The 11,152-nt window shown below is 35.5% G+C and overlaps 3 protein-coding genes and 1 non-coding gene across 5 annotated transcripts in view; 3 read left to right on the forward strand and 1 right to left on the reverse strand.

The window, feature by feature from the left end:
* Positions 1–208: 208 nt before the first annotated feature.
* On the reverse strand, positions 209–3,056 carry LOC111464847 (basic leucine zipper 19-like). 2 transcript variants are annotated; one of them, XM_023109097.1, is made up of 6 exons: positions 3,024–3,056; positions 2,633–2,916; positions 2,460–2,550; positions 1,980–2,106; positions 1,095–1,262; positions 209–471 (listed from the first exon to the last, which is right to left on the reverse strand). In XM_023109097.1, the coding sequence occupies exons 2-6, from the start codon at positions 2,914–2,916 to the stop codon at positions 308–310; spliced, it is 834 nt and encodes a 277-aa protein (XP_022964865.1). In that variant the 5' UTR covers positions 3,024–3,056; the 3' UTR covers positions 209–307. The 2 variants fall into 2 exon arrangements, with proteins under 2 accessions (XP_022964865.1, XP_022964864.1); XM_023109096.1 differs by having other exon boundaries at positions 209–474.
* A 4,020-nt stretch (positions 3,057–7,076) lies between these two features.
* LOC111464846 (farnesol kinase, chloroplastic-like) lies at positions 7,077–9,948 on the forward strand. Its single transcript, XM_023109095.1, has 6 exons — positions 7,077–7,523; positions 7,890–7,957; positions 8,044–8,175; positions 9,206–9,321; positions 9,413–9,527; positions 9,635–9,948. The coding sequence occupies exons 1-6, from the start codon at positions 7,206–7,208 to the stop codon at positions 9,810–9,812; spliced, it is 927 nt and encodes a 308-aa protein (XP_022964863.1). The 5' UTR covers positions 7,077–7,205; the 3' UTR covers positions 9,813–9,948.
* An 825-nt stretch (positions 9,949–10,773) lies between these two features.
* TRNAE-UUC lies at positions 10,774–10,845 on the forward strand. The gene has a single exon. It is a non-coding gene; the product is annotated as a tRNA-Glu (tRNA).
* Positions 10,846–10,866: 21 nt separating this feature from the next.
* LOC111464939 (ataxin-7-like protein 3) overlaps positions 10,867–11,152 on the forward strand; it is a 4,488-nt gene continuing 4,202 nt past the window's right edge. The window contains exon 1 of the mRNA XM_023109227.1: positions 10,867–10,998. The gene's annotated coding sequence lies outside the window, so the exon portion shown is untranslated. The remainder of the gene's footprint in view (positions 10,999–11,152) is intronic.

Below are 11,152 nucleotides of genomic sequence, written 5' to 3' on the forward strand. Positions count from 1 at the left end.
TAATCTGACTATGTTGTAGTGGATGTTCGGGAATACTGGAGCACGCATGAGTTGTTACAATTAGGGTATCGATTGCATGGCCAAATAATTATGGTACTTCAATTACGTGTGTAAATATACCATTCATTCTTGTATTTACCATTGAATAATAAAAAATAAAAAATAAAACTATATTCAAATATATTTTTAACAATTCACTCATTTAAAGTTTCTCAAATTGATTTTCTCCCACAAAGCTCTGAAATTAATTTCTCGTATTCAATCCATTGCGGGTCTCAATCCTGGTCCAGTATCCGGCCCATTGGGTTTAGTTGGGCTTTTCCATTCCTTGTTGGCCCAATAGGTTGGAGTTGGGCTCAAAACCTTGACGAAGCCCAGGTGTTGGCATCCACTTGTACTCGATCATTCTACGAAGGGCTGTTGAGTTGAACCGGCCCAGCCCATTTCCTCCTACTGTTCTCTCTCCATCTTCTGCTTCAAGAATTAAAAAAATAAATAAATAAATAAAGGTAACATAATAAAAATAATTTATTGCATTTATTGTCATAAATTTTTAAGAACGTTTCAATTAAAATCAATGTAAAGAGATTTAAATATGGGTTTTTTTTTTTTTTTATATAATTTTTTAACAGACATTGATTTACATATTTTAATATATTTTTAATACTCATTTTATCTAAATATTTATGTGTTAAATTCTATGGATCTAGATTAACTCCCTAAATTTAAGTTGATTATATTATTTAACTATATAATAGTTGGATTTCGAGCAGGTTCTATTTGTTAGACGAACACAACTCTTCACAATGGTATGATATTGTCCACTTTGAGCATAAGCTCTCGTGGCTTTGTTTTGGACTTCCCAAAAGGTCTCGTACCAATGAAGGTAGTATTCCTCACTTATAAACCCATGATCACACCCTAAATTATTCGACGTGGGACTTCTATCATCCAACACAATTATTTTGATGGTATATGTGACGAAAATGAAACTCAAATTCAAGTCTAGAACGTTTAAAATGACACGGTTGGATCAAATCGGAACAATCTTAAAAGTCGGGTAGTAAAATAGTGGAACCGAAATGAAAAATTACCTTGGTTTGGTCGGGGAGAGACGAGGTTGCTCAACTCAGATGCCTGAAGCTCCGGCGGCGGCATTTGGAAAGCATTATTATCCCACGCATTGCCTTCACTCTGCTGCTGCTGCTTCATTTGGAGCTCCCTCAGCCTGTTCACTTCAGCTTTGTTCTCTTCAATTTCAGCTGCAATAATTATTCAAATTTAAAATAAATAAAAAAAAACCCTAAATCAAAACCCGTCAAATTATAAGTTTAGTCCTTGTACTTTTACAAACTTGTAGCTATTTCCGTGTCTGGATTTTACAAAATTTCTAATAGGTCCCTGAATTTTTCATTTTTTTAATAGGTCTCTGAATTTTTCATTTTTTTGATTATGTGGTCACTGTAAACTTTGAATTTTGTGTTTAGTAAGTTAAAAAATGTAACCGTCTAAGCCCACCGCTAGTAGATAGTATCCGTTTTGGCTCGTTACGTTTCGCCGTCATTCTCATAGTTTAAAACATGTTTACTATGGAGAGGTTTTCACACCCTTATCAAGAATATTTTCGTTCCCCTCTCCAACCGATGTGGATCTCACAATTCACTCCTTCAGAGTCTAGCATCCTCGCTGACACATCGATCGATGCCTAGCTCTGATACCACTTGTAACAATCCAAGTCCACCGCTAATAGATATTGTCCGCTTTGGCCCGTTACGTATCAAACATGTATGCTAGGGAGAGATTCCCACACCCCTATAAAAAAATATTTTCGTTTTCCTTTCCGACCAATGTGAGATATCACTGAAAATTTTAAAAAATGTGACCTAATAGACCCAAAATTGAAATTTCAGAAACTTACTAAAGATTTTGAAAATTCAAGGACTAACACATGTAATTTAACGATAATATTAAAACGTCACCGTCTTGTATCAGCTTGTTCCTCGAACAATTCAAAATCTTCTGATTCAACCTCTTTTGTTCCATTTGCAACACATGCTGCTGGTTCCTAAACAGCTCGACTTGAGGAGATAGAACTGCTATATGTGCCTGTATTCAATACATTTTTATCGACATTTCTATAAAAACAAGTGTTCGAAAAGATTTTTAAAGAAATTTACACGTACGCTCTCAAATTATTAATTTTTCATAATAAAAATAGATTTTCTTCCAAAAGCGCTAAAATAATAAGTGTTTTACTTAAAAGGCTCAAATTCATAAAATACTTACTATTAAGTTTAAATACATTCTCGAGATTGGATTCGTTCATGCATCTTGCTTTGATTCAATCTTTTATCATAACAAATTAAGACTCGAAACAGTAAGATTGATTCATATAAAGCATAGAGCGATGAAATTGATATCGAAATCTTGGTATCGGTATCGATATCGAGTTTGAATACCTCGAGAGCTTTGAGCTTCCTTTCCATATCAGCTACATATTGAACTTTTTTAAGCCTAGATTTTTGAGCCGAGACTCGATTCGACATTATTCTACAACAAAAAAAAAAAATCAAACCCTAAATTAAAAAACACCAAATTAAAACGAAGATTTATAGGTTTTAGGGTTCATCACCGTTTGAGTTTCCTTGGATCCATATTAGGGTCAATATTACGCCCGGAATTTCTGCCGTCGCCGCAGCCGGAGCTCATCTCTCCGCCACCAGTCTTGCTTAAAGGAGGCAACCCATCACTCCGCCATCCATCCGCCGCCCTCCCCCCGCTGCTGCCTTCCTCGTCTCCGTGGCCCATCACGAAAGATCTCCGCCATACCGAGACCGAATCGGTCGATAAACGACGGTCATCGGAGCCGAGTTCATTGCATGGATGAGGGTGTTGATGCAAATTATAATCACCCATCTGAAACAAATGGAAGAAGAAGAAGTCATTATGAGAGAAGAAGAAGGAAGAACAATTTGATTTTTGGTTGCAATAATTAAAGAAATGAGTGTGGGGTTTGTTCGTACTTATCTTAATCCCACAGAAACAGAGAGAAAAAGTTTAAATTTTGAACAAAAATGGAGTTTATCTAGCCTGCATTTATACACGGAAAAAACACTAAACTTTACCATATATTCCTTCTAATAATTTTCATCATTTCTTTCCATTTTTTCATTAATTATCATTTTATATATATATAAATACGCTTCAAATTAAATATATTTTTCTATTATTTTTTTACATTAAACTTATAAACTAATCCGATACAAAAATATATAACACGTGACGTTTTAATTTAAGGACAATAACTAAAAGCTCGTAAATATTTTTTTAAAATGTGTATTTAAAAAAAATAAATTAAATACTTATTAACACCTTAAAAATTAATAATAAAGTTCTCTGTTTAAAAATTTTAAATTAAAAAACTTGGAATTTTAAAAAATAAAATAAAATAGTAATGTTCAAATTCACTGTTATTTATTGTATTTTTTTAGTTCAATATTTACGAAAGGTGAAATTGATGTTTGGTTTACTGTAGTAGCCCAAGACCACAATTAGCAGAGATTATCTGATTTATCCCGTTATATATCGTCGTCAGTTTCACAATTTTTAAAACGTGTCTACTAGGGAGACATTTACATACCCGAAATCTCACGATCATTTACTAGAGTCGTTCGTTGGGTTTTTTTTAGTTTAACGATTGATGGAGTCAGAATCGAGACTTCAATCTTTAAAATGGTAATGATGTCTTATCTACGGTAAGTCGGGCTCGAGTTTATAAAGTGAAAATCGGAGAAACGAATCTGTTGGCGTGTTATTGGGATGATAAGAATTAGAAAGCTGTCAAATTTTGTGTCTATGCACATGAATGGAGGGGAAAGTTGCATTCATTTAATTTGGTTTTGGAGGAATTTTCAAACCCAAAAATCAAAATTGGTATTATAATCATTACAGTTGCGCCCCATGCACAACCCTATGGGGCTTTATTTCTCTTTATCTCTAACAACTTTCTTTTTTTATTTTTTATTTTTATTTTCTTTTATATCTTATTATTATTATTTTTCTAATTTTGTGTATAATATTCGCATTTTTCTAAAAATTTATTTTTATATAATTTTAAATTTATATTTAATAAAACTCTAAATTTTATATTTTGTGTCCGACAAATCAATAAAATAGGAGACTAAATTATAATTTAATATTTAATGAATTAAAAAAAAAACTCATGAATTTTGTCCTTTTATATTCTTTTTCCACGTAATTACAATATTATTATTTGACTTTTCATGAATATTTTTTTGTGAGATCTCACGTCCATTGAAGAGGGAAAGAGAACATTTGTTGTAAAAGTGTGGCAACTTCTTCCGATCAGACACGTTTTAAAATCTTAAGGTTAACAGTGATACATAACGAGCTAAAACAGACTTGGATTATTACAAATGATATTATAGCAAACTAGACACGGAGGAGGATTTTATAATTAATTTTTTTTATTAATTTCATTTATTAAAAATATTTATCAGAGTTTAATTAGTGCAATGAATTGAACTATGTTAATTGACATTAATGAAGGTAGAAAATAATATAAAAGATTATTCCATAATTTTATTATGAAAGATAATGAAAATTCAATATATTCTTTAAAAAAAAAAAAAAACCTAAAATCATAAATTTTAATTTTGTTATAAAAAGAAGTGCTCCTCAAAATTCTGAATCTTAGAACAGAATTTTTTTCAAAGGCATAGGGTTGGGAGATATTTAATGGTCATAAATTTTTTAACTCCAAATTTGGAAGAAAATCAATGGTTTTAATTGACTTTTTAGTCCAAATGGTTTTAATTTGGCATTTTAATCCTTTCCTTAAAATGAATTATTCTCTGGCTTCAAATCTATCCAAATGAGATAGAGAATCTCCGTTTAGATAAGAAACGTGACTTGGGACGAGAATTATATTCTCCGTCTTTGACCTCGCTCCTAATCCTGTCTAAATCTCGTCTTCGCCTGCCCTATTTTAATTGAGCAAAAATCTTCGTTGCGAACTCAATTCTCCCGAACTTGTGGCAGGAATTTAAAAAAAAAAAAAAAAAAGAATTTTTATAGACACGGAGACAGGAACGACTTTCTTATCTTCTTCGCTGGTAGATATCTCTAGGTAGGATTTATTTTATTTTCTATGATTTTTTTTCACATTAATTAATTTATTATATTTGACCTTTTCCATTAATAAATTATACATTAATGAAAAATTTTCATTGAGAGCACTAAAACCTATACTAATTTCTTGATTTGTTTTTTCAATTTTACATTAATTATAAAATAACGAAATGGGCATATATGTAAATTCAACTCTATAGGCTTAAAAAAAATATTATAAATAAGATGGAAAATGGAAATGGAGAAAAGGAAAGAATTTCTTTAAAAAATATTATAAATCGTTAGAAACTATATTGGAATATAAATTTTTAAAAAATGTAGTATTAATTAAATTTAAATATTATGTGGGTTTATATTATAGTTATATTTTTAATTATGGAATATTATTGTTTTTATTATAATATTTTTAATCATGGTATTATTAATTGAAAAAAAAATTCGCGGGATAACGCGAGATTTTTGGCAAGTAGCTACTTTCGTAGATTCAATTGCCCACACCTACTTCATAAACGCCCTACTCTCACACTCTTTATCACCAGTATAGTCTTGTCTTCGCCCTAAAATTTAGAGAACGATTCAAGAGCACTTTCGAGAGAGAAAATGAGGAGCGCACACGTAGACGAAGATTTAGAATTTTGGTAGGATTGTAGTGACATAAGAGCTTAGGAGTGTCTCGGTGTTGTTCTATGAGTGAACAGTGATAGAATCGAGTGTTGAGACTTCAGAAAATCGATTGGAGAAGAAAAGGTATTAGGACTGTAATTCAGGTAGCTGTCGGGTGTAGAAGACAAAGCGAAGTTAGTTCGGATTCAATTCGAGAGACATAAAACCAAGAAGTATAGCCCACAACCCAACATCCCTCATCCCTTTACTCATGGGCCATATTGAATGCACAACCCATTTCGACCCTCGAACGCAACCCGCGGCCCCAACGACCCGACACGAAGTCCATGCCTTGACTTGAGTAACGACTTGCACTCCTTAGCCCCACACATGCCCCACTCCCAACCGTAGCTCATCTGTCGACACACTCCTCGACTCGATTCCGGTGCGGCTCAGCAGCTTGAAAACGGCATATTTGGCTCGGTATACGATTTTTGTACCGTTTCCTACATTTCAACCCTCTTGAAGCTGTTTTTTTACCTTGTTGAGGGCGTTTGAGGTTAGTAAGACTCCCATTTACTCAATTATATATAGTTTTAGGATAAATATTGGGAGTAATCACTGTATTTGATTAGACTAAGTTTAATAATATGTCCTAAGAATATGATATGAGTTTGTATAGGTAAAATTAAATATTGAAGACAGTCTAAGATCAGCTATAAAATAGTCAAGGACTTTGCCTAAGACCGACCAAGTAAGTGACCCTACCTTTCGAGCTAGAAGAAATGTATGATGTGTGATGACACATACCCCATGGTCCCTACATGCGACATAATGTCATGTTGTGTTTATGTATGCTATGTGATGGTGTATGATGTCAAGTTATGTATGCATGTGATGTCCTAACATGTCTTGATATGAACAACATCGCTGATGATAGTGCACGCATGACACATTCGTGAACTCTAACATGGATGAAGGGGAAGAAGGAAGCAATTTATAAGTTCAACTACGATTTTTAAACCATTGGACCTTATGCATTTATGTATATCACGTGCATCGAGATACTTCTCGGTTATGTTAGTACGGATTCGTACTTTCAAAATTTATGTTCTCCATGATATTATACGAGTCTTTTCTATGGCGTCGAGTGACGCATTAGCGTGTTGTGTCCGTCAAAGCCAAACCCATAAATACCACATATACAATCATACCCGAATATGAAAAAAGTTGAAGACCATACTATGATTTTAATAGATAGGTCACATGTATGTTTAAATCCAACCAATATCTTACAATTTTGTCGGTTCATTAAACTCTTAGGCTCAAAGCCCACGCAGGTGTCAGCGACTACGCTCACGCCGAGGGGACAACTCGAAGTACTATGCTACCATTCGGCCTGCTGAGCCCCATGGCCAGCAGCCAATCCACCTCTCTCAACTGAATCCAAAATGGCTGCAAATCTTCAATTCCTATTCCGTTCGGGGTCTTTTGGCCCTTTATTTCCCTTCAGTTCCCCAACTTTAATCTCTCGATTCAGACCAGTTTCCGTCTCTTTCAACTCTATCTTTGCGCCGATCTTCCGCTCCGATGCATTCACTTTGAGATTTGGGACCAAAATCCGTCGGGAACAGTGCCGAGTTGCGGCAGTAATGTTGTTGCCTGATAATCCGGTGGTGTCTGATATCTGCGCCACCGCCGTGTCCGGTGGAGTCGCCTTGTCTTTGCTTCGATTATGGACGGAAACCGCTAAACGTGGCCTCGATCAGGTTCTATTTCTTTTATCCACTGATTTTCCTTTTCTTTTTCTTTTCACCTGTTTCTTAGATTTCTGCAAGTATAATCGAAAAGAAGTTAAAACTCTAAGAAACAAAAGAGGATTTCAACTTAGAAGGATTGCTCGTTGATATTCAATTCTTGACCGTAGTATTAGTACTGATATACCATAGAAAGTGATTGATTCAGTTCAACAAGGCGCATGTTCTGTGTACAATGCTGAAAAATAATCAATGTTATGGAATTCTGACACTGGAAAATGCTTATCAGTGGAAATGTGAAGGCTTCAAATTGTGAAAATCCAACTTTTCAGTTCTTAATTTTTATGGAAGGTGTGTTCTTACCGATAATTGGTTCAGAAATTGAACAGGAAGCTTGTTCATACAAGCATTGGGCTTGCTTTCATGCTTTGCTGGCCTATGTTCAGGTGAACTTAGAGTGATAAAAGTTAATTCTGGCCCTTCTCCTGCTCTATATTTGTACAATTATGCTTGAATCAACTTCTTATTGCAGTTCTGGTCATCGAGGAGCATTATTGGCGTCGCTAATTCCCGGTGTCAATATAATACGAATGCTCGTCTTGGGATTGGGGATATTGAAAGACGAGGCTACGGTGAAGTCGATGAGCAGAAATGGAGATTGCAGGTACAACTTTGTATCGAACATAATCATGTAAAATAAGTTTTTGGGGAACATGTATCTTTTGGTTCGTTTGGAATCGCATTTTAAGCACTTAGAAAGCCACTCTAAATAGGCTCGTTGTTGATTTGAGCCTCCTATCAAGACTAATCTCTGGGTATACATACACTTAACCAAATGAATTTGGTCTGTTTTTGGTTGTTAAATGGAAGGATAAGGCTTATTTCTTGCTGTTGAATCTTTGGGAAGGAAAATTTTTCACTCCTTTGTTGGGTTTTCCTTCTAATTCATTGTGTAATTGTGTAATAGCCATAGATCACCCCTAGCATATATTGTCCTCTTTGGACTTTCTCTTCTAGGCTTTCCCTCAAAGTTTTTAAAACGCGTTTGTTAGGGAGAGGTTTCCACACTCTTATAAAGAATGCTTCGTTCTTCTCTCCAACTAATGTGAGATCTCACAATCCACCCCTTTTCGGGGCCAGTGTCCTCGCTGGAGTTTCCACACCCTTATAAAGAACGATTTGTTTTTCTCTTCAATCGATGTAAGATTTCATAAGTCATCCCGTTCGGGGCCTAGTGTCCTCACTGGCACTCGTTCCCTTCTCCAATCGATGTGGGACCCCCAATCCACTCCCCTTCGAGGCCCAGCGTACTTGCTGGCCCACCTCCTTGTTCCACTCCCCTTTGAGGCTCAACCTCCTGGCTAGTACATCGCCCAGTGTCTAATTCTGATACCATTTATAACGGCCCAAGTCCCCCGCTAGCAGATATTGTCCTCTTTGGGCTTTCCCTCAAGGTTTTTTAAATGTGTCTGCTAGGGAGAGGTTTCCACACCCTTATAAGAATGCTTCGTTCTTCTCCTCAACTGACGTGGATCTCACACATTGTTTGCCGCTGGAGTTCTTTTTGTTTCCATCGTAATATCATTTACTGGTTCCTCATGGTTGAAAGTTAATACTGATGGATAACTTCGTTCAATAGTAGTACATGAAATATATTTACTTCTTAATTTGACCTGCATGTTCTTATCCATCAGGGAGCTTTTGAAGGGGCCATTGTATTATGTTGCAACAATTACATTAGTTTGTATATTCTATTGGAGGACGTCCCCCATTTCAATTGCACTGATATGCAACTTATGTGCTGGAGATGGTACTTTTCACTTTTGTACATTAACTTATTACCTCTCCCCAACCAAAAAATTATGGCTTACCCAATGCAACAATGTGGCTTACTATTTCAGGGTTGGCTGATATCGTCGGGAGACGATTCGGAAGTCGAAAGATCTCTTACAACAAAAACAAGTCACTAGCTGGTAGCGTGGCAATGGTATCTGCTGGTTTTCTTGCATCTGTCGGGTAAATTCTCTCTTCGTTTTGGATTCGAATGTCGAGTATAACGACTTACTGTGTTTGTGATCTTTCTGGGATGGTTTAGTAATAAGAATTTGTGTTACGAATGACAGGTATATGTACTATTTCTCCTCATTTGGGTATGTTGAGGGAAGCAACAGAATGGTTTTGGGATTCTTAGTTGTGTCCGTTGCCTCAGCATTGGTCGAGTCTCTTCCCATAAGCACTGAGATTGACGATAACCTCACAGTTCCACTCACTTCCTTGCTGGTAGGGAGCCTAGTTTTTTAGTATTTGGGAGCCAAAGCACAACGTTGCTACAAATCCTGCTTGTTATGTATCATTCTTATGTGGCTTGAACACATTCTACTGAACCATATCAGGCATTGGTAATGAAAATCTATTAAAGCCATTGTTATGAAATCCATGCCATTGTGTCAAAGCAAAAGGCGTTTGTTGAAAGTCAGTTAGCAAGCCGTCTAGACTCCGTTTCCACAAGAGTTGGTACTACGAAAAGGAATGTTGTGGTTGGCTTACGAGCCACACCCTCGGGATGTACTGTTATGTGTCAGAAAGTGTGCAGATTGGCTAAGAGAAGTGCCAAATGTTGAGTTGGGGAAAGTTCGCCCGACAATTGATCAAGAGAAGAGTGAGAACATGGTGCCATATGACAAAGAAGTCAAAAGCACCAACGCGAACTTGTCCCCAAGCTGACCAAGGGGCGTGAGTAAGATAAGCATTATGACAAAAGAGAAGTATGATGTTTAGTGAATTTATACTTGTCTGAAGCATAATAATTATCAATGAATCAAGTATTGGAACTTGAAGATGCAGAGAAGCTCAAGTCGGACGAAGAAGATGAAACCGAGCTGCCCCATTGAAAAAAAAAATGGATAGAACACAGAACAGAGGAAAAGGGATTAACTTCTGAAGCTGTGTAAATTTGAGGGCCTAATTTTAACAATTACATAAGTTTGAGGGTTCAATTGCAAAACCACTATAATTCGGGGGTGGGTTGTTTGAGACAATTATTTTGTCAACTTCAAAGTGTTAAAATTTAGATTTTCTTTTCTAACGTGAGTATAACAACTGAAATGGGTTTTATCAAAATAGAATTTCCGTTGTCGTCCAGCTGTTTGGATATCTGGCTTTTATCCGAGACCCGCGTTCGATTCCCGGCAATGGAACTTTTTTCCCATTTTTATTTTATTTTTATTATTTTAATATAAACTGAAGAAAAATTAGCAAATAATCCGTTGTCGTCCAGCGGTTAGGATATCTGGCTTTCACCCAGGAGACCCGGGTTCGATTCCCGGCAACGGAATTTTTTTCCCTATTTTTTTATTTTATTTTATTCGATTCCCATTTCCTTTTTCTCTTAGTTCTCCAATTTTTTCTTCTTTGCAGTTTTGTAGGTTCCCTGTTTCTATGGATTTGTAAACTCTGTCCATTTTGCTGCGAATTCGATTTCATATCAGTAAGTACACCTTACCTTCCTGCGTTTTTCTGTGTTCCTTACTGATCTAACAAATTACGAGTATTTTTTTTTTTTTTATCTTTGGAGATATTTCCTTTTTTTTTTTTTTTTTTTTTTTTTTTTTTTTTTTTTTTTTTTTTTTTTTTTTTTTTTT

The sequence above is a fragment of the Cucurbita moschata genome, unplaced genomic scaffold (assembly GCF_002738365.1).
Source record: "Cucurbita moschata cultivar Rifu unplaced genomic scaffold, Cmos_1.0 Cmo_Scf00031, whole genome shotgun sequence".
Lineage (NCBI taxonomy): Eukaryota > Viridiplantae > Streptophyta > Magnoliopsida > Cucurbitales > Cucurbitaceae > Cucurbita > Cucurbita moschata.